The 23,367-nt window shown below is 40.9% G+C and overlaps 1 protein-coding gene across 2 annotated transcripts in view; it reads right to left on the reverse strand.

The window, feature by feature from the left end:
- Window positions 1-23,367, reverse strand: part of EPHA3 (EPH receptor A3) — a 367,059-nt gene that overhangs the window by 139,780 nt on the left and 203,912 nt on the right. For both annotated transcript variants that reach the window (XM_019528572.1, XM_019528571.1), the window contains exons 4-5: window positions 5,563-5,718; window positions 4,463-4,798 (exon numbers count right to left, since the gene is read on the reverse strand). In XM_019528572.1, coding sequence (XP_019384117.1) covers window positions 4,463-4,798; window positions 5,563-5,718 — 492 coding nt within the window. The remainder of the gene's footprint in view (window positions 1-4,462; window positions 4,799-5,562; window positions 5,719-23,367) is intronic.

Raw genomic sequence — 23,367 nt, forward strand, 5'->3', positions numbered from 1 at the left:
GGTCTGACGCAGAGGTGCTGCAGAACACCAGCAGCTCAGAAACTGACCCCAAGGCAGAAAGCAGGGGAGCTGAAAAACTGCTGCCTTTTATGCATTTTCTCTGGCCCTCCCCCCAGAGCACTGGGATTGGAAGGGACCTCAGAGAATACTGACAGGTCACTGGCCAACCACACATGTCAGTCATGAAAGCACTCCTTCCCCGCTCCCCCTCCCTCCCCTTACTTTTTGTTTTTTTCCCCCCCACAGGGAATCCAGTATAGGCAAGTGCTGTTAACATTCAACTCGCGCTGTTAATATTTGACTTCTGGTGTTCGATTCGACAGCTATTCAACCAGCTGCTATTCGACTCGACTTTCACTTTTCAAGGTCGAATATGTCGAATATTTGTCGAATCGAATATTAAGTCGAAGATTTGCACAGCCCTAGTTGTTAACACCTGTGGAATAGAGATAGACTAGCAGGAATCAGGTAGATTACAATGGGACATGAAGTCAGTTGACTCCCTCAGCACTATATGAATAGTAATGCCACAGCCACTCCCAGGCAGTTGGTTTGAAAGTTTGCATGGAGCAGGAATCAAAGGGAGGTACAACTGCACCACTGCAGCCCCTCTCGATCTGCCCCTGGATCTGTGGATCCTTCAACATAAAAAAAAACAAAATAAGAAAATCAATTGCAGAAGAATGAAACTGACTAGGACATTCACAAAGCCAGCAAATCTGCACATGGGCCTGATAATTCTGCAGATAGGCCAGGCAATGTGGCACAGCTGTCAGTCTCTCTGCATGACACATTCATAATTAGCACCCCACCCTCAGGGATACCGAATACCATATAATCTCCTAACGCAGCCAGTGACCCTTCCTAAGCAGGGTTGATTGGTGTTATTAGGAGATAACATCTGTGTGAAAACATATTGATGTGAAGTAGGAGGAAGAGTTCTTCCCTTCAGCATATGCAATAGGCAGAGACTCACTGCTCCACTCTATAATGTAATAAAGCACAGTTCAGAGGGTTCCGTATCATGTAGGCATCTTATAGCATATTACAATGAAATCAAGAGGGTAATCAACAAACCTAACTCTATAAGCTAAACTTTCCATTATTATTTCCATGCCAAAGACAGAAAGTCTTAAGGGAATTATAAATATTGCAATGTCATATCAGTGTGAGCTGTATCTTGACAGAGAGCTCGCTTTTCAGGGCTTCATTAACCTTCACCAAAAGGAAACAAAATGCAACAAAAGCCAAGTAAAACTCACATGAGGGAGGACATTGTTCCCAGTCTCCCTTACCAATCACTGGGGAGTTGAAGTAACAAGCAGTCACTCAATGCCATGAACCATACAATAAAGTAATCGGCTTGATTTCACCCACACACATTTTACACCAAGAAAACAACATTGCCATTGGTAAAGGAGAATCAGAATCAGTCTCTTACATTCATAAAGCACCAATCCATCCTAAAAGGATCTTAGAAATGGCATGTAATACAGGGAAGGTGTTCCTATATCTACGGTATATATCATTCAACAGCTGTGAAAGGGGATCTTTTAAAATATTACATCAGTTTAATGGCATCTGCTGAAGTAGATTGCCATCTACAAAAGTTTATGACACTCTGGTGCCACACAATGAATGTAACTGGTACAAGTTTCATCTTGGAAGGATGAAAGGCTGCATTAACACCTACTATCATAACATGCTGGTGTTTCAGGAAGCCAAGGAGCTGGGTCCTCTTTCCTCACCACACACTCTGTAACTCCACTGTCTTTCCAGGAATCACTGCTGGATTGACACCAGTGAGAGATCAGAACAGTATCAGAGCTTATGTGGGATAATAAAGGATACCTCCTTTTCAAGAATGGAAAACATCTGCTGATTTTTTTACTGTCTTTTTTACTTACATAGTATCATGCATTTCAATGAGTCTTAGACGGAAAATTCTGTAGTCATTTTACAGGCATCAGCTGATTTCTCAGCAGCATTTGACATGATTCTTTGTAATTTATATATACATGCAATAAAAAGTGTTGCTCTTTATAACTGACTGACTTGCCAAAGCATCACGCCTCCATTTATTTTAAAATAGCCTAGCAAGCTCTTAAATCCAACATTACCAAAAATCACTTATGTGTATGATCTATTAGGATCCTAATGGAGTCAAAGGCAAAAAATGTCCACATAAACAGTGGCAAATACTGTGTACAGAAACATTTGCTCACTTTCTGGGTGGCTTTTGGATTTTTTGGAAACACTGGAATTATAATTCATACAGATACTTCTCTGTGCTGTATTTCCCTGAAGTGAAGATGTGCAGTCTATGGTTCACACCACTGGAAGAACTGCCATGAAATCACACTTTCACCACTGAGGAAAATGAAACATTTTGCAGTTTTATCTCTGTGCTTTCAGAAATGTTCCCCTCTGGAAAAATAACAGGTAGTTGTTACAGGTGAAAATCATCACCTGGCATAAGACTGCAGAACAACTGGCTGGCTGGAGTGTCTACAGTTCTCTCAGGCATGGGTGACTGCTGCCTCCTGAGCCTGGCGGGGGGCACAGTTTGTGGGCAGCAGTGTTGGAGATGTCAGCATCAGGGTGGTGAGTGGCGACTGCCCACAGAAGCCGGTGGTGGCGGCAGTGGCCAATCTCAGGGCACGTGCCCCCCCGTGGCTCCCCTACCAGTCTCCTAGGCTCGGGGCGGGGGGGGAATGGAAGATAAGAGGGGCTCTGTGGGAAAGAGGAAAATTTATGTACTTACCATATTTGTAAATGAGCTTGAAAAACAATGGGCAAAAGATTTCATGAAGAAAACTGAAAGGTTTAGCTCAGTTCTCTTTCAGAATCCGGAACATAAAAACCTAGGAGGATTCTTAAGACAAGCTTCTACAGCAGAGGTGTAAAACATACGGTCCCTTCTAGCCTACCAGGAAACTTGGGGCATGGCCTGCCACAGAATCCAGGGGCCTGGTAGACGTGGATATTGGTAGCAGGTACATAAGTGAAGGCTGTGTGAATATAGCCCTTGATCAACCTGCAGCCACATGGCTCACCACTGCTTATGCACCTCCACTGTGGCAACAACTCTCTGGCCTGCCATCACTTGCCCCACTGCCACTACCACTGCTACTGCCAGTACTATCTTGTGGTCCAAGCCAGATCCAGCCCATGACAGGTGCCATGCAACACCCCTATTCTGTAGCAAACGCATAGTCTGCAACCCCTACGAAGATTCTTTGGGACAGATTCTGTTTACTTTTCAGATCCCATGCCGTGACCATAACACGACATAAGGAGGGAAAGGAACCCAAAGGTGGCTTTGAGATACTTTTGTATCTTATTTCATGAATTTTAGATGCAGCACAGTGCCACACTGGCCCTTAATGCAAGTTAGTGCAGCCCCAAAGAATGCTGAGTTGTATGCCAGCTTGGGTCTGTCCCAGTAGAGCAACTGTCATAAGCCCACCCAACTTCCTAAAAGCAGATGCCTTAGATACTGTAACAGAGTAACTTAGCCAGGAGCACGTTCATTTCTTGGTCTGCATTTTGAGGAAGAGAGCAAAATAATTCTATTTTTGTGATGGGTGGGAGGGGAGGAGGAGGAGGGAGCAAACATACCACAAAAGTATGTGCTTTCAGCAAGAAAACTATTGAATGGTGCATTACACAAAAAAGAACTACAGATGGTTGGGGATCTAGTTGGCCCTTTGTTGGCAAATGTTACCTCAGTCTTGAATGTTCCATAGAGATCCTTTGGACAAATCATATAAATGAAACTTTGGCAAATGAAAAGCAAATGGTAGAAGTGGGGCAGCCTTGATCTCTGTTGCAGTCCCAGAAGACAGACTGCTGTGGCTCATACATACTCTCAATGCCTTTCCTACAGCAAATAAAGAATGTCCCCCTCCATGCTGTCAGTTACAGGGTCAGGGCGTAATTCCATATTCTGGTCCACATCCCTATGTAGTTGGCAACAATCTGGACTTGGAGGGAAAAGGAAATGTGCTAAGAAAAAAAACGCACAGTGCTTTAAAACTCTATAATTTAATGTTAGCTTTTTATGTGCCCAACATCAAAGCATATTTTCACTTCTGTTTAATCAAAATTAATCACTAGGATTACTATAGTAATTTACGTTGGAGATTATTGAAATGAGTGTTTTATTAAAATATGGTTTTATTAATAAAACACATTCTAGCTATGGCATCATACCAGGGTGTTATTAGAGACTATTGACTAGAGACTGGAAGTTAATCATAACAGTAATTCTGCCAGACCCCTTCACGGAAACACACTTTGGTTCTGTTTCTCTTTTTCCTAGTTTACTAAGAAACACTGGACTTAGTGAGATACACTGGCACATAAACACTCACACAGGTGAAATAGGAAAAAGGGGACAGGGAAACCAAATCTTAGCAATCTCCATAACAGAGAAGAAAGTGAGTACAATGACACTTACCAGCTTGATTAGTTGTAATGCTAACTGCTGCAAATTGCCTTGAGAGTGCACTCAAGTCAGATACCCCATTGACTGCATCAATCTCAAATGTGTAGTTGGTGTGCGCCAGAAGGTCTACTACTGTCACGGTGGTGTTGGTGAGACCAATTTGACGCGGCAAAAACCGCACATTACCACTACATGGCTCACAGAGATTGACAGTTCCCCCACATTTTTTGCAAATGATGTTGAAGGTGACATCTTTCCGGCCACCTGTGTCAAGGGGCCAACTCCAGTCAAGGATAACTGATGTTTCATTGATATTAGAGATAACATTTCTTGGTGCAGATGGAGGTCCTATAAAGGTAAATAAAAAAAAAATAGATTAACAGGACTTTTGTTTCATCTGGTGCTCTTTCACTATACTTTTTTTTATCTGCCTTTTGGGCCTTCTGGGACATTCTACTGTATTGCAAACAAAGTCAGGGAGTGTGCCTAGACTTGGTAATGGCCTCCAAGATACAAATCAAGACTGGAGATGCTTTCTGAAACATACATAAGAATTTATTGCTTTATTACAGACACATTATTCTGAAAATAGTGGTATTCATTTAAAAGGCCCACTCCCTTTCCCCTCTGAAATCTTACAGAAAACAGTAGGGAAGAACTAAAAACAAGAATACAGAAACCTAACTTGAGAAGCCTTATAGGTTGTCAAAAGCTTAACATGAGAGGTTGGGAGGCGGAAGCATGCACAACTGGTGCTACCTTAGTGAAGGGGGGCAAGTGGCCCCCCAGTGACCAGTCAGTGAGCCAATCTCACTGACAGTGCTCCCACTCCCCAGCAAGTGCTCACGGGGGGGGGGGAGAGGGGGGGAGCTCTGGTGCTCCTGCCTGTTGCCTGAGTAGCAAGCACAGCCCGTCAGGGGGTGCACAGGTACTCTCAGGGGGTACATGTACACCCTTACACATCGCCACTAGGGAGAAGGGTTGGAGTGGAATGTATTCTGCATGTGAAAAGCAAGGTGCTATCAGGGAAAAAAGCTCTGTTCACAGCTAAAGAACATAAACCAGGCAGAGGCCTAAAAACAATCGGCCTTAACCATAAGAATTCTACTCACTGGTGCAAGCCATGGATGGAGGGTCCTTCTCAGAGCGGAAGTAGTTCTTTTCGCACCTGCAATTCAGAGACCCTTCTTCATAGGTGGAGCTGTGAGGTGGGCATTTAGCACACTTCACATTGCCAGCAAAGGCTTTGTAGAACCCAGGTCGGCAAGCTGCAAAACAAGAGCAGCAGTTTGAAATCTCAAGGCACCAGATTCATTTTAGCATTTTGTCTGGGTTATTGCCTTGGCATCTGTTTATATATCCATTGTATTTTTGCAGATGATTATCATCTATAAAATATATACTTTTCTCCTAATAAGGGAGTTGATGATGATAAATTCTTAGTACAATGGAAACCTTTGTATGTAAACTTTGATTCGTAATCTATTTGTTTGGATCACAAAACAGCATTAAAAAGTAGTTTCTGCTTTGCATCATTAAAGGTTTACTCCCTGCCCTCCCTTACACACACATACTGGGTGTCAACTTCTGAAATCCTGTCTGTGTTGTATTGAAAGAAGCTAACCTTCTTTCTCTGGCTAGGGGTAGAAGTTACACATAAGCCAGTTTAAGTGATCAGAAACTGGTTTAAATCTGTAACAGAACAGAAGTTCAGTGTACATAAATCAGTTTCAAAACAGCTGAAGCTGTTTTAAGATAAATCTGATTGAATGTAATATCAGACTTAACTGATTTTGGTCAAACCGGTTTAGGAAACTTCTGTCCCAGGCCCCTCTGGCAAAGGTTTGTTTACAGAAGCAAAATGATGTCAACCAATGTTCCTCCCCCACCTTCTTTTGGCCAAAAATAAATACCCTGAAATAAGATGAAAGATCTTTTCTGCTTCTGAGAGAGAAGCTAGGCTCAGCGAGCTCATTCTGATGCTGAGAGAATATCAGGGACTTCACCATGTGCACTACAACAATGACTTTTTGCATTAACACAGTCCTCTAGGAGTGGTGCTTGAGCCTGTATGAGCTGCATCTGACATACTCCAGGTGGTGTTGTTTCATTAACATTGGCATGCTCCCCCTAATTCCCTCTTGTTGCATTTAATATCAACTCTGCAACACTTGCAGCAGAGAGAAAAGGCCTTAAATAAAATGTCATAGATGAGAGGAAGTAAGTAAATAAGTAGTTTATAAAATCCCCATGCAGGAAAGTAACACCATTGACTTCTTTCTGGTAAAAAGACCTTGCTGTCTAGGGGCCTTGTTCTGCTGGACACTTAGCACATGTTTTATTTAGATTGTAGTAAGTGTTATTGTGCCATATTAAAAGTTCAAACTTGTTCTGAGTAGTCGCACGGTAATGCTTGTTGTGATCTCTGACGTGATCTCTTATGCACAACTTGCTGACTGTTGGTCTCAGCCCCGACACCACACCAGAACCAGTTCAAGACAAGCTGGATTGAAAATCAGAAAGCTGTGTTCACATTATCTCATGGAGCAGTCCCACGACAGCTGAACATGATACTTAATATGATCTGGAGATGCTCCTCCTGCAAAACTCCTAATTTTGCTATAATACAATCACACCTAGTACATGTTTTACTGTTTGGACATGCTAACACTCATGTCTAAAGTGACATAAACACATGTGTGACATGGTCCATGTGAGAAAAAGATCCACAGATAACAAGCACCAAATTCTCTTGTTCAACTGATACTCCTCTCTCTGAGAAATGCAAGCCTCTCAAAGCTAGTTTGAACAAATACAGCTGTCCTGGTGAACTTCTGCCATATTACAGATATGCAGATATATAATGATGACACACCATAAAAGCATCAACAATAGATAATACAGTAGAGTTCATACATCTTAGAACATGTTAGCTGCTAATTTTTGTTCTCTCATGGTCCATACTAATATTGGCCATGTACAGATTTTATAGGAAACACCCTGCTATCTTCTAACTGACCTGTGGTAAAAGGGAGCTATGTAAAATATTCACAGAACACTTACAGGCCTCTCCTGCACTTGAGACAGAGCTCTACTTCACTCATACAGCCAAGATCAGCTTGAGGGTATCCTGAAGTGTCTATGATTTAAAAGTTCACCTGTACCTGGAATAGGGCTTTATCATCAGTATTCTCCTGAATTTCAGCTTTGCAAGTGGTAGACGACCATCACATAAGTGTAGCATCACATCCAGGATAAAAATAATGGGATCTTTTTAGAGATCAACCACATACTACTCAAAAAGAAAACAAAATGCATGCAAAGGAAACCAACTCTTCACTTGTTAGTTGGAAAAAGATACTGAATAATTGTCCCAATAGTTTTGTGAGTGTGGGCGAGAGAGAGAGAGTTGTTGGGGTACAAAAAATGAATTCACTGGTTACTTTCTGATGCTGCATGTCAAGATAGTTTCTTGACACGTTGTAGTTAGATGATTAGATGAATATGTTTGTCAGTTTTGGGTGCCAAACACCTGAATGAAACAACTGAAAATAATAATTATTTTTAAAAAATCTGGGCAAATATCCAGCTCAGAAACTTTTAAAAATAGAATCTCACAGAACACTACAAACAAGTTAAGAAATACGACATGTGTCTCAGGAAACATCCTGGTCACCATTTAGTACTCCACAGACTTTGCAAATAAAGCCTGACTGACTGCAGCTGCCACAGCTTAATTTTGTTGTTAAACTATCCCAGAAAGACCTCATATTGAAAGATCTTCCCAGTTAGCATTACAAACAAGCCTGTGCTTAAGTCACTGATGTGGAAGCCACCAGGCATTTTAGGAAAATCTGACCTGCAAAAATGACCTTGTAGGCTAGTGGAAGCCAACCTTTTTTGGCAGACGCAAAACAAATGGCGCCTTGCACCCCCTCAGTTCCCTTTCCCCTGCCTGATCTGATGCCCTGCTTTCTTCTCCCTGCCCAGTGGTCCCTTCCTGGTCTGGTTTCTGCTTCATGCTCTACCTGCCACTAGGCCTCCGTGATCTGCCGTGTGCCGCATGCAGAGGTTGCCCATGCCATGTCTGGGATACCTGCCACAGTTTGGCCACACACTTTTACCAGTATAAGTGAACAGAATTTGGTTTAGACCCATAATAGAACAGAAGTTTGACACACATAAGCTGCTTTTAAAATGTTGAAGATTTGCTGCCCCCCCCCCCCGCCCCCAGGTAAATGTATGTCCTGTTCATTACTGATATAAGCTACACTGTTTATAAAAAACCATATCACTTAGACTGGTTCTGCCTCAGGCTTTTTGAATGTCTGTACCTGGCCTATGAGTTCACAGAGCCCTATATCAATAACTGCATCTGCATGGACTGACAGTCCTTTGTGCCCTCTGGCCATGGCTTCTTGTGTTTTTTGTTGTTGTTTGTTTGTTTTTTTCATTTCACTGAAGTACCAAACTTCAGTCCCCTTCCCCAGTAAGGCTCCATGGACAAAAATGTCAGTGTCACAGTGACCTGGTGGGTTTTACTTCCTGTCATCAAATTACCCTGCTATGTCTTGGCATAAAAGGGCTTCTGACAGTCCGTTATTAAAAATTCAAAACCAACAGAGAACTGGTTTTAATGCTAACTTCAGAAGTGCTAGCCAGAGTACATGCCTCAAACAATCAAAATGACACTGCATTTTTGATACATAGGCTGCATCTACACAAGACACTGACTTCATAGTAGCTGGTGACTACTGTGCAGTAGTCACAATCTACTGCGCAGTCAGTGTCATGAAAAAGCTGTTCAGCGATGCTACTGTGCAGTAACTCTGGTTACTGGGCAGTCATTTAGTATTTGTTTACACAAGAACTAAATGACTGGGCAGTAACCACTGCACAGTCAGTGTCTCATGTAGACGTGGCCACAGTATTCCTTCCCTAGAAGTCTTCCTTTCAGTTTAACCCTTGTGAGACTGCAGAATAGGCTTAATAGTAAAAAGTACATTTGGCTAGATGAATAGAAAAAGTTATACTTCCTTTAATACAGTGATACTCAATTCCTATCTTGGCAGTGATGAGCTTCAAAGGTTAAGACTCTAAAAAGTAAAATCTACATCATGCAGTCAACCCATCCATCTCCTCTTCCTAGACATAACAGCAACTGCCTTTCAAAAACACTTTATTCATAATATCAATGTAATTCATACTATGCTCACAGGCAGCTGCTGGGGTGGAATTTACAATATGATATATTTTATTATGGGCATTGCCAAAGAGGCTATTACTACAGCATCTGTACAACAGCTTATATGACAATAGTACGTAAGCTTATGTGAAAGGTAAGCATAATTTTTACTTGGAGGGAGAAGAACAGAGGGAAACAAGGAGCAAAGCTGCTGTGTTAATATGCTTCTTCCTTTGGATGCCTCTGAGGAAAGCCTGTAGACTTCATTTAAGAAAGGAAGAGAGAAAAAGGAAGCAGCATAGGGCTGGAAACATCCTAATAAGCCTAGATTAGACTTTTTCCCCCTCTGGGGCAAGAATTTCATTGTCTTTCTGCTTTCTGTATCACTAAGCTACTGTAGTATGAAGCACGCACTCAGGGGGGAAAGGAGCTGGTTAGAGCCCTGCTGTCCCAGCATGCCCTAGGAGAAGGATTCCGATTTGTTTCTTCCCCTTGGGTTGCCTTGCACTTTCTGTCCTTGTGTGTCAGACTAATTTAAGATTATGCAGTGCTGCAACCCAAAGGAGAAAAAACTGCAATTATACGGAAAATTAAAACATGGAAAGGGATGGCACAAAGAAGTGGTCACTTTTTTTGTCAGTTGTTTTACATACAAGTAGGAAAACTGAAACCATCATTATGAGAGTTGTTTAGTTTCATGGCTAAGAAGGGCTGGGTTTCTTATTTTGAAGGAGCAGTATTGGGCTTCTTGAGATAAGCCCTTGGTTTCAGGCAGGTAGAAAACAAAAAAGCACTGGTACATTCACTGTCACAATATTTTTAAGTTTAAATATGGAGAATAGCTGTGAACAGCATTTGCATTTGCTTTAAATGCACTTTTATGGCTAAGGTTTACTTTTCACTGCCTCTCTTTCTACTACTACTACTGCTTTCATTTAAAATTAGAGATAAGAAATAGGTTATCCTTCCTTTGGTTGAATTACTGAAAAATTGCAGCTTTCATGGAAGCTTTACTCAAAAAAAAAAAAAAAAAAAGATATTGGCCAATTCTGAAAGGTTTTAATCTTGAACTTTCAGTCTAGATTGAAAGGATGCTGTTGTGTCTGAAAAGGGGGACTGCTTCTAGCTATTGGAAAAGAGACTGAGGCAGAGGTGCAACCAGCTCCTGCTCCCTACGTTACTCAGCTGAACTTCTTCCCTTTGTTCCCCCTTCCTCCCCAAGGGACACAACAGAAGGTGATCATAGAGCAGTTACACTGTTTGGGGCAAGGTCATTCTTGTCTGAATCCCAAAAGTTGTTCCATCATCATTACCAATCAATAAAGGAATACCCCTCACTGAGGCCTATATAGAGAAATGCTGCCTTTAGACCACCCAACTGCAGGGCTTGAATAGCAAGGAAGGGTTATTGCAAGCTCTCCAGGATTAATAACTCCTTTGATTAACTAGACAGGAGTACTAACCTGATTGTATCAACTCTGAGGCAGAAGCATTACAGGAAGAAGAAAACACAATAAGTTATAGTGAGAAAAGTCTGAACACAGTGGAAATGAGGGAAGTAGGTTTTGAAAGTGACTAAGGAAATGGATAATGTCAATAAATATATAATACGACTGGGAATTTCAGAAGTACAAGGTGCCCAACTACACCTGACATTCAATAGTAGACCTCTGTGACAATTCCTGCTAAACCATTAATTAAAAATGCCCTAAAATATGCAGATTGTTTTTATTTTTCTTGCCTTAGTGTAAAATCAATGAATTTCCTGAAGCTACTCTTGATGTACTCCCATCAAACCAAGTATTGTTTCAAGACGACAGTACTGTCTCATTACTGTAGAGCAACAGGTTTCCTTATGCCATAATTAATATGTCTGACTTAGCCAGGGACAATATGAGGAAAGTTACCTTTGTGAAAGGAAAACAAATATGTTTAGCAAGTCTTGGTAGTTACTACTGAAAGAAGTGACAGTCTCTTCAACAGCAAAGCAAATTTTACCTCCATTTGACTAATGTGTTTGACTTTAAGAGGAAAACACGGTCCTAATTAAGGGTTAAATGGTTCATTTCAATCTGAATTAATTTTAAATTAAAAAATAAAGCTGTTGGTAAATAAAGGTCTTTTAGTATTCAGACTTTCAGCCCCCTATACACACAGCAATATCACCAATTCCCAGTGGTAAACACAATCTAATGACCTGAACCAGCACTGACTAAACATGATTTCCTGGCCCTGCTATTCCAGGGTTGACAGAGCCCATTTGCCAGTACAAGGTCAAAGCAACTGTTTATTCGCAAAATGAGCTGCACTCCATGATCCTACAGGAACCCCATTCTTTGCGCTTTGAATAGAAGTACAACACTTTGAAGGAAGGCTGAAGCATTTCAATGCACTGAAAGTGGATATATGCAGTTTTTAAACACCGTGTGCAAAGGGCAGCATTTACAATGTGATCGAGTGTTTCCCTCCTTTGTTCATCTACTGTTCAATCTAAAAGCCTAAGGGCAAAATGCCACCATGGCATTAAAACGCAACATTTAGAAAATAAGGGGATTCAATCATAAACCAGTGTGGCTCGTAGATAACAACATTCCACCCCATTGCCCCCCCATGCTTTAACAAGACAGGTGTCAGTGGCCCTGGAATACATCTCACGTCTCTTTCCTCTACAAAGAGAATGGTAAAGCGCCCCCCTGAGCGGACCGTGTTACGGAAGCCTTTCAAACCACTCCAGCTTTCATCTAAGGAAAGGATGTGATCAGACTAGGAGCCATGGAGATCTTTGCTCCAGACAGCACACATTTGCTGAGCAGTGAATGTTACAGAGCAGTTTGCCTTGACTCGGAGGTAGAAACTTAAACCTTTGGCATGTCCTTTTAAAACTGTCTCTGGAATAATGCCTGTCAATGTAAACTCCACTGACAAAAAATGTTGGTTTAAGCAGTGGATTTCAAGTATCAGAAAAAAAATATGGGACAACGGAGGGCATTACCAGTATGAGCAGAGAGGTAGATAGCTGTGTTAGTCTGAAGCCAGTCCCAAGGCAGGTTAGATTTGCATTTACAGACTAATTAAATCAGGCTTTACTTGCATTAAATGTCCCTTCTGCTTTTCTCCGTTCCTCCCATTTTCCCCCCATTTTATGATAAGCAAGAAAACCTAAATCTGAAACCATGTATTAACAAAGACGATCTGGTTTGTTTCACACTTAGGTCACCCAGTTATATATTCGCTCCTTTGAGACATGATTGTGATAGATTTAAAAATTAAACATATATTAAAACATTAAGTCTCTGTCCCGAACAGACAAAGACAAGAAAATACAATGTGAAGGTGGACATTCTGTCCTTAGCCACCCAGTTATGAGTGGATGAATGTAATTCATTAAACCAAACTGAAAATGTGTAGCTTCTCATTCCTCACATTCTACTGTGGGATCTCTCACAGCATGGAACAATGTATTATAATGTAGATTTCCTGATAAAATCCCTCAATGCTGAGAAGGTTCCTTGGATAAATCTGATATCTTTTATTAGATCAACTCAAATGCTTGGAAAAATTCTTCTTTGCAAGCTTTTGGGTAAAAATACCCTTTTGCAGTTGGTCTGTGCTCTTCTTGGATGGAATAGTAAAGAAACCAGAAGCCAGCATGCAAGTGAGATGGCCATGAGAAACACTTTTCATTATCTCCCATTGTAAAGTACAGTAGAAAAAGAAATAGACACACATGGGTGCACAGACATATTCATACTCCTGAATCCCTTAGTATCCTCTTATGTACCCAGCACAAACAAACTGTGGGGCTATAAGCTTACCCTGGAACTCATTGAGGCTTTTATTCAATCTGCTCTCCTATTGAACTCAACAGGAGTTTTCTGGAGAAAAGTCTTAATAAACATCCAATGAACACTTACTGTCTTGAGTAAGGAAACAAGTTTCAATTTAAGTGGAATTTGTAGACAGTGACAGCTGGATGTCATCAGTAGACTGCAAATATCCCACTCAGGTCTCTCGTGTAACTACATAGGTGGGGGAGCAGGCAAATATCATAATATGGCTTCAATGGCTCCTCAAGTTGAGAACGTTTGGTGTAAGGGAACAAGAGATTCCAGCTACTGTATTCAGATACAGAAGAGAACAATGGATGTGCCTTCTCTCTAGACTGCAATGTAGTGCTCCAGTACCCAAGATAGTTTTAAACAAGCTAGGTCGGGTACCAGAAGTAGTCTAGTTGCAGAGGAGGGAGCTCTACATAGTCTAATTTTAACCTCCAAACTCCAGTCTCTCCTACTGGGTTTTGTAGGCAAGTCAATACAATGTCACAATCGGTATCAAAAGCTCCTGACAGATCTAAAACAGAACCGGTGCAGATGTCCATTGCTGAGATGAAATCAGAATAATTTCTATCCCATCACCAGAGCTCTAACCTTTTTGACCAGGGTCAAGGGTCCAAAGACTCAGGCATTTATCAGTTGCCTTGCCACAATCATTTTCAAAGTAAGAGCCAGATACTAGCTGAGAAGTAGTTGCACTCTCAATAACGAGAGTTTCTTGAGCATAGGTCATACAGAGGCTTCTTCAATAGCTCCTGGCATCTAGCCCCAATTTACCGCACAGAAAACTTGAATATATCAATCAACAGTGGACCTATTACTTCCTCCTGGCCTACAGAGGTTAAGAGTTCAGCTCACAGGCTGGGGAATGAAACTTCCAGCAGGTCCCTAACTTCCTAGCTCCACTGACTAAAATGGAAACAGCTAGTGTTCTGCTTCTAAAACATGAAATAGTTCAAACGGACACCAATCCATTTAATTTACAAAGTAAAGAGAAAATTCTACATAGCGAGAAATACTCAAGTCTAATACTGAGCAGAGATGTCTCTGTATTTCACTTTTACTCAGCTCTGAATATTGAAATGAACTCTAGCTCTAGAGCGAGCTCAGCCTTCTGACAGGAGCTTACAACAAAGTGAAATATTCTCTAGCTGAAATGTCAGCTATGAAACTCAAGGATCTAGAAAGATCATTCGCTGCTTTGGACAATGAAATCACTATCCCTGTCTTCCTGGGTGATTCCAGTTCCTTCATGATAAAATATCTGATCCTTTCAATGAGAACTTCTACAATGAAGTGTGATGCCCTATGCACAAATATTGAAGCTATTCTTTCACAGTTAAGTTCTGAGCATTGGGAAGCATATTATGTCTGGCTGAATTTGGGGACAAGAGTGAAAAAAAAATACAGTTTCATTAACTACCACTGTACCTATGAAAATGGAAATGTAATGTACATGCCAAGCATTATGTAAATATATCTATTTTGGAGCTTTCTAAAATATTAAGATTTTTTTCTCATTATTTCCTTTTTCTATTTTCATTTCTTGTTTCGCATTATTTAAAAATATACCATTCAAATGATTTATACAGTTTTAGTTTATAAAAAATTGTGGATTTTAGCTCTATGATATAAGCATCTTACCTTTTTTATCCCAGGAAATAAGAATCTCACGATATTTTTCTTACTTCTGCACTCCCCCTCCACCAAACTATACCCCTGCTGTAGTAACTGATCTTATATTCCTTGCCTATACAAAACCTGACCTAGCGCAGTAATTTAGAATCAAGCATTCTGAGTTGACAAAAACTATTTTCTTATTTTCTTCAGATTTTGCTACAAATAAAATGAATTATTAGTCAAAAATTTAGTAAAGCTGTTTTCTGACCATAATGTGCATGTCCCAATGAGCGTACACATGTAGGGACACGTGCTTCCTGCAGGACGAAGAGCAGCTGCACATATAGGCACAGCTATTATTTGTCTCTGAGCATGCCCCTGCACACACACCCTGGCACTTGGCAAAGTGACCCGGGTGGCATGGGGGCTCTGCAATGGAGCCTCCATGCTAAGGCACAAGGAGACAGGGGAGCAGCCAGCCCAGGGCTGCCTCTTCCCCCATCTTGAGCCATACTGAGCCCCAGGCAGCCAGGGAGCAACTGACTGTGGTGTAGGGGGTCTCGGCATGGGGGCTTCATGTGTTGCTCTCCAGCTGGCCAAGAGACAGGGTGCCCCAGTGCAAGGGATGGCTAGTACAGGGGATGTGCCCTAGCCAGCTCCTCCCTGCAGTACATGGAGCAGCAGGACACGCAGGCAGGAGCATGCATGGTGGCACAAAATAGTGCTGGTACTATTTGTGCTACTGCAAAGGCATGCCCCTGCTCGTGTGGATGTGGCCAATGTGTTTTTTATGGATGAGTTGGTTACATAGGAGAAACAGATTTTAGAGTGGCAATATTTCCAGAATGTTTTGTTTAATTTTCATAGATGACACAACTTTTGAAGCTAAACGTGAGCTATTCTGATTTCTGGTGTATGGCAAATCACTAATTCTTAATTCTTATCTACAGATCTCTATATTGAGCCTATTGAGTTAAATTAAAGCACTTGAATGGACTAAAGTGTTGTGCAGAGATGAGAACGAGATGCCTTATATCGAGTCTGCACCAATGGGTTCTGCGCTAACAGCTATGGGGAGTGTAAGTGTATCTTGAATTCCTGGTTCACTTGTAAAAACTTTGTATTACAATGTTAAACTGTGACCATTTAACAAGGTGATGCACATCACTCTGTAACAATAACATATCATGCCCACCATTTATCCTCCTTCCTCCCCCCGCAACTTCTTTCCAGAAAACTGAACTGTCACTAACCATGCTTCAGAGATTCTGTACAGCAACATCTAAATGCCTCTACAAAAAAAAACCATCCTAGAATGAGCACTTTTCATATTTTACACTTGAAAAGTGCTGTTAGTGGAAACAACATATTCAGTAGTATTTAATCTTACCCATGAGTAAATTTCTGCCTTTTACTTCCCACTTCATATTTTACAGTGATCTGTGACCTAAATGTATTTTAATCAGATGCTTTTTAAATTGGCTTTACTCCAAGGTCAAGTTATTCAGCAGAAACAATTCCTTTCTTTGTTTAATAACTGTTACTGGCAGACTTATTAATTATAAGTACATAAGAGATATCTTTATCCCGAGGGAATAACAGGGCACCTTTCGCTTGTAGCTTCATATTATCCTTTGCAGGCTTCTGTATCTCTTTTTTTGAAGTGCATTATGGCAACGATTGTTAGTGGCAATGCTTTCAAAAGGCACATTGTTAAAGACAAATGGGTCTAAAAGTGTAAAAAGTCTTTTGAGTTGCGATAGACAAACAAAAGCTTCACACCAAAAGGCAGCCAATGTTTCAACTCACTTCCAGCCACTCTTTTCCAGAATATTTAAATGTTTTGCTATTAGGAGGAGAATAGAAACTTCTCGCTTGATTAAATAAAAACTGCACAGGCATGTGCTTAGTTTTATTCCTGCTGAGGAAAGCAGGTAAGCACCGGCTCAAAAGCCACTAATTTCCATGGAACTTAGTAAATAGATTTTCACACATCTGCTTCAGGTTTCCCCTTGAATTGGATGCTGTTCTGAATTAGGGCCTGTGGATCCTTTAAAAGGAGCCTAAACTGTGAGTTTGTCAACACGAGAATAGGTTGATCTTATTCCATGCTGTGGAATGAAAAGCAACTTCTAAATCCAAGACACATTTTCTAAAGAGTAAAAAGAAAAAAAAGACTTTCATTTATAAAATCAATCACCATCTGTCACTCAGGAACACAAAGAAAGTTCAGAGATTTAGATGCACTGTTGGCAATCCTAAAGGTCAAGAATTTCATTTTAAAAAAAATATATAGTTAAAATATGATTCCTGGAAGACAAATTTGCTAAAGGTTCTCAACAGCTTCAAAATACATGGGTATTTGAAATAACATAGGTATATGTGCACACTAAGAATATATATAACATGCCATAAGGACTTCAAATGTATGAAATAGCAAAGTGCCATCGTGACTCAGGCTTTCTGTTGCCTTCCATCTGTATGTCAGTTTTGCTAATGAGTCATTGTTAACCTCATTGGTGCTGAGGCATCCTTCTACACAGTATGCATGCACAAGAATATATTGCCTTGAAGCTCCATAAAATCCATGGGTAATGGAGATATGCCCTCAGCTATTCCCCTCTGTTTGAGAAGGTGAGTCAAAGGGGCTTGTACTAATCCTCCTGGGCTACATTTCACAACGTAAAGAAAAAAAAAAAAGGTTGGTGTTGAGGCTGCATGGATATCTCACAGAATTATTTAAGGCAACCTTTATCACTCGTCTCCTGTACACATTCCAAGCAAGGCTAGGCTATTCATTGCTGTAATTCTCTTAGGAATACAGAAATTGCCATAGTGGTTCAGGGACTGTCTAGTCTAGTATCCTGTATTTTACACTGGTAAGTATCTGAGGCAGGTCTGTCCTTTAGCCTTGTGTCTATCAGCTAGAGCTGGCTTACACCCCGAGCTTGAGGTTCAATATCCCTTCTAATATTTTCATCACAGCTATGTACCGCAGTTTGGAATATTCTTGTTATTCATGTAAACTAGCCAGTTCTTTTTTGATGCCTGCATTGAGTTCCACAGAGCAAAACTTCCTGTAGAGTAAAAAATGTATTGCCCTCCATCAGTTTACAACTTTCCACCTTTTAATTAATTACTAAATGCCCCCTTGTTCTCACATGATTAGACAGAAAGAATAAATGCTCCTGAGTTGCCTTCTCTCAGCCAATCATTATTTTACCTTCTATGACACCCCTTCCTATTCCTGTTTTTATAAGCACATACTTGCCAAGTCCTCTTCATATGAAAGCTTCCTTTTCCTTTGATTATTTTCATCCATTCTTGCAATTTTGCAATATTGGTACTTTGTATTAGGTGAACAATTCTGTGCTTAGTATTTTGAGTGAGCTTGCACTACGGGTATATATATAAAAACAATATTTTCTATATTAATCCATCACATTGCCTAGTATCAAACATCATCTTGTTTTTAAATCATTTAAGTACTTTAAGCAGATTCTCTCATTTTACTATCTACAATAATGCACAACCTTTCAGACCAGAAACTTTTAAAATATACAAATGGTTACATTTTCCCTCTGATAGTCATTACTTTGCATTTATTGACATTTATTTTTGCTTCAAAGCTTTTTACCTACAGTTATAAGAGGCAGGTGGCAATTATTGTTTTTACTTTGCAGCTGTGGAAAATGAGGTAGAATGTAAATAATTGTCCAAGTCAGCACAGAGATAGGAGACAATTTCTGGTGCCCTGACAACAAGTCTTGTGCTCTATTCAAAAACCTGTTTGGTGACTGAGTAAGTTCAGGAGGATCTCAGTCTGGCTCTCAGCTGACATATATCCATTCCTGTCATCAGAATGTATTAGTACGTTTGTTTATAGTTTCTGCTGAGCAGTCTAGTTAATTTCAGGTCAAGGTATTGGCACGCTGAATGATCAGTGTTATGTTGCATTGGCCCATCTTGTACACATAAGTTTTATATGTATAAAAGAGGGTTACAGTTCCTGGCTCTGATAATCTGGCACCTTTGATAAGCATTATATTCACGTAAAGGGGGAAATATTTCACTTCTTGAAATCAAGGCCTTATTGCACGGTCAACAGCTGGGATTTCTGCAATACCTAATATCATGAGGCAGAACTTCAGAAAAGAAGCTGAAAGTTCTCTAATGGCTACACTTGGATCTTCCAGTTTATCTCCTGGAGGTGGAGGTGTTACAAAAGACAGTTACGGTTAATTTTCTCATGTTCCTCATCAATTTTACAACTTTCATTTTCCAAAAACAACCACAAGAAGCAACATATGGTACAAAGAATTTGAGAGATTAACGTTATGCTGTGTCTTGGAGTCACAAATGGAGCCAATATCAAGATTGATTGAGAGAGAGAAAGAGAGAGAGAGAGAGAGAGAGAGAGAGAGAGAGAGAGAGATGTTTAAATGATGCTGCTCTGTCCAAAGCTCTGAGAAATCCAGATTAGAAGAAAATGTTACAACATGGTTGTTCAGTATAATAACTCCTATAAGTACAATTGAGATGTATTTTGATTAATAAAATACTTTTAAGTTATGTCAGAATATCAAGAAAATTTTGGTGCATTGCTAGATTTCCAACAGACATTTCATACTTCTTTTGATGCAGTTTGATGTCTTCCAGGAGACAACTGCCTCCCTCAAATGCTTAATATCTTTTACCAAACTGAACAGAAAAGGACTATTCAGCTGGTGTTTTCTCAACAGAATGATCAAACCAGTTTCCTTGAACAAGAGAAGCTATATGGTCCCTAAGATCCAACAATGACCAATAATTAAACCAGCTAATGAAGGAGAACTATAGTCATTCCCAGCCATTAAGACCATATTCATGAAGCTAATAGACAATGCTGAAATGAACCACTTAAGAGGGGAGGACCCCACACCAGTTTTTGCTTGCACAGAAAAATGTTTCCAAATCCTTTCTAGAGCAGCTATGAAAAAAAGCATTCTTTCATGAATCCTCCACTTTCCCACCCCAGGAACTTTCTATACACTCCCAAAGATTCACAAGGTTGACACCCTAACAGAATCATCATATATAACTGTGAAACCCTTACTGAAGAACTGTCAGGATTCATAGAAGCTATCCTAAAACCACTTGCTATTCCTAGCACACTTGTCACTCAAGTTTTCTACACAATAGACTTCATGAACAAGATCTGGAACATCAACCAGCACCACGAGAAGCCCATACTTACAACCATGGATATCACTAGCCTGTACACTAATATTCCATGCAAGCACAGCTGCAGTTCTGAAATATACAGAGGAGAATGGGCTACACTCACATCTGCAACCACAAAATATTGTACAAATCATCCATGTCATCCACACCTATAACTTAACTTTCAATACCCGACACTGCCTCCAAACCATGGGCACAACTATGGGCACATGTATAACTCCCCAATATTCCAAACTCTTCATGAGCCTCCTGGAAGAGGAATTTTTGGAAAACTGCACTAGCAACTTGCACTGTACCTGAGATACAAAGATTATATTTTTCATCATCTGAACTGAACCCCTAAACATGCTTATTCATGTCTACCGCAGGTTCAACAACTACTATGCTTCAATCAAATTAGCTATTCTCAACCTTTCCTATAAGGCAGAATAAAATCTAATGAATACACAAACAAACAAATTTTCCCTGGAATACTCCTATACTGACATCAGCTCTCTAGATGCTGTGATTTATATCTGGGATGGTCCTGTACAAACCACTACATACAAAAGAAACCATGGACCACCATACTTATGTCCACAAAATCAGCAATCATCTTAAATACAGCAAGAAAAGAGTAATCTACACCCTCAGGTACCACTGCATATACTTTAAGGAGAACAATCACACTGCCCACCTAACCAACCTGCTAATACTTTTACTCAGGGTGGCGCCCTACACACCACTATGTATAGAAAACCTATTGACCTATGCTCACGAGCAGTCATCAAAAGCACACCAAAAAGCTGCAATCAATAGCCAGGCCCTCAGATACCATGATTCTGCACTGAAGTGTGATGCTTACCTGACATTCACCTGACCAGCCTAACATCTGCCTTTATACAATAAGGACACTCCAGCACAGAATCAAACCATACATCTGAAAGAACTATTCAAATACCCCACAGTAACCTGCTACAATATAAAATGAAAACTTGCTGCAACCACATGCCCCTCGTGGCTACTCACCACCCCACACTAGAATCAAATGGAAGAACCACCAAACTACTATGGACTATACTCAACAAAGACTGGACACTGAGAGAAACATTCCTAGTCCCTCTACTCCTAGCTTTCAAACAACTCCCTAACCTTGCCCAATTCATCATCAGAAGTAAACTCGCCATGGCCCAATAGACACCACATGGGATACAGCCTTACCTTGGCAAGAAATGTTTAACTTGTCAGGACATCTCTACTGCCACTACTACCCATGACTTTGACATGCTTGATCCAGTGTGCCAAGTGCTCTCACGGCCACTGTGTAGATGAAGCTAAACAAAAACTATGCACCAGAATAAACTCTCATAGAAAAAAAGATGACGGAGAGAACACACACATGAACCCCACCTATTAGAAGAATATTTCTCACACAACAACCATTTTGTCTCTGACCTCACTATCCTCATATTGAAGAGAATCTACCCAACACCTTTAATTTGGAAACAAAAATTCATAAGCTGGCTGGACACTGATAAACAAGGACTATTGGTTTTATGGCACATTATATTTTACCTGATTCCTCAATTATTTCCATACATGAAAGGTGAGAATGACCTCCTCTCTTTTGATCTCTCTGTAAGTAGCTTCTTTTCTTCTGTTAGTTGTCTGTTTGTTGCCCCTGGGAATTTCTATCACCCTTTCCCAGTGCTGTTCTTTACTATGCTCTGCCTGGCTCCTCAGGTGCTAACAGATGTGCAACTCCCTGCTGTAACTCATGGAGCTTCACAAAAAGTGCTGTAAGTCAGAATGACCCCATGACCCAACAGACATTTGTCAGGAGAGGAAGAGGGAGGAAATCAAACTTGACTTTGGATCAGCCCAGCCCCGATCATGTGCAGGGGCTAATAGACATTAATGAAGGCATTCCACTCTGGAGCACCTTCATCTGAACCCTCATTAGATGTGGGTTAAGTTGTTGTGCGATCAGCAATTTTAAAGCATTCTGCAGCCATGTGCTTCTGTCAGGGCATGGCTATAGAGTGTTTTCAGGGGGCCGATCACATGACATGTGCCATTTCTGTCAGCATCTCCTGTGATCAGACCTGAGGAAGAATGCTTTCTATTTAAAAGTTTGTCTAACTCCATCCCAACTATTCAGTGATAAAGGATATCACCCTAAGAAATCCCTGCCACTCAGCATTTACTCAGCAAGGACAGTCCAGCAGAGAAAAAGACTGCATCTTTGAAAGAGTTAGTCAAATATCCTGCAGTAATCTACTATAATACAAAAAGAAAACCCCAACTGATGCACACATCTGGTTGCCAACTACCAAGCAAGGAAATCGGTGGGACATTTGATAACCCAGATATAAAAGGTACACTCAGGGGTGATAAGGCCATAGCAGAGAACAGATCATGCCATCCTTGCAGATAGGTCTGAAGAACCATCTCACACTGAAGAGACAACAGAAGTTTTAGAACAAAATGATAAATTCAATACTAATCAGTCACTAGAACCAGATAGTTTCATAGTAGTCAGTGGTCAGAAGGGACCTGAATAGATCATCTAGTCTAACTCCCCGCCACTGGTTGGAGCACATGCTTGGATCACATGACCCCAGACAAGTGTTCATCCAACCTCTTTTTGAATTTACCTACGGTAGGAGCGAGGACCCTAGGAAGTTGGTTCCAGATCCTAGTTACCCTGAGAGTGAAATAATGTCTCCTAATCTCTAACCTGAACCTATTCTTCAGCAGCTTCTTGGCATTGTTCCTTGTCACCTCAGGTGCTGCTGGGGGGAATAGGACCCCTCCTATTTGCTGCTGATCTCCCCTTACGAGTTTGTAGGCAGCCACCAAATCCCCCCTCAGCCTCAGCTTGCTGACGCTGAACAGGTTCAGGTCCTTCAACCTCTTCTCATAGGGCCTGCCCTGTTGCCCTCCAGCCAAGTGGGTGGCTGTCCTCTGAACCTTCTCAAGGCTGGCCACATCCTTCTTAAAGTGTGGTGCCCAGAACTGAACACAGTACTCCAATTGAGGCCGAACCAATGTCACGTAGAGGGGGGGTATCACCT

Source organism: Crocodylus porosus, unplaced genomic scaffold, assembly GCF_001723895.1.
Source record: "Crocodylus porosus isolate Cpor-Errol unplaced genomic scaffold, CroPor_comp1, whole genome shotgun sequence".
In the NCBI taxonomy this organism is placed as follows: Eukaryota; Metazoa; Chordata; order Crocodylia; family Crocodylidae; genus Crocodylus; species Crocodylus porosus.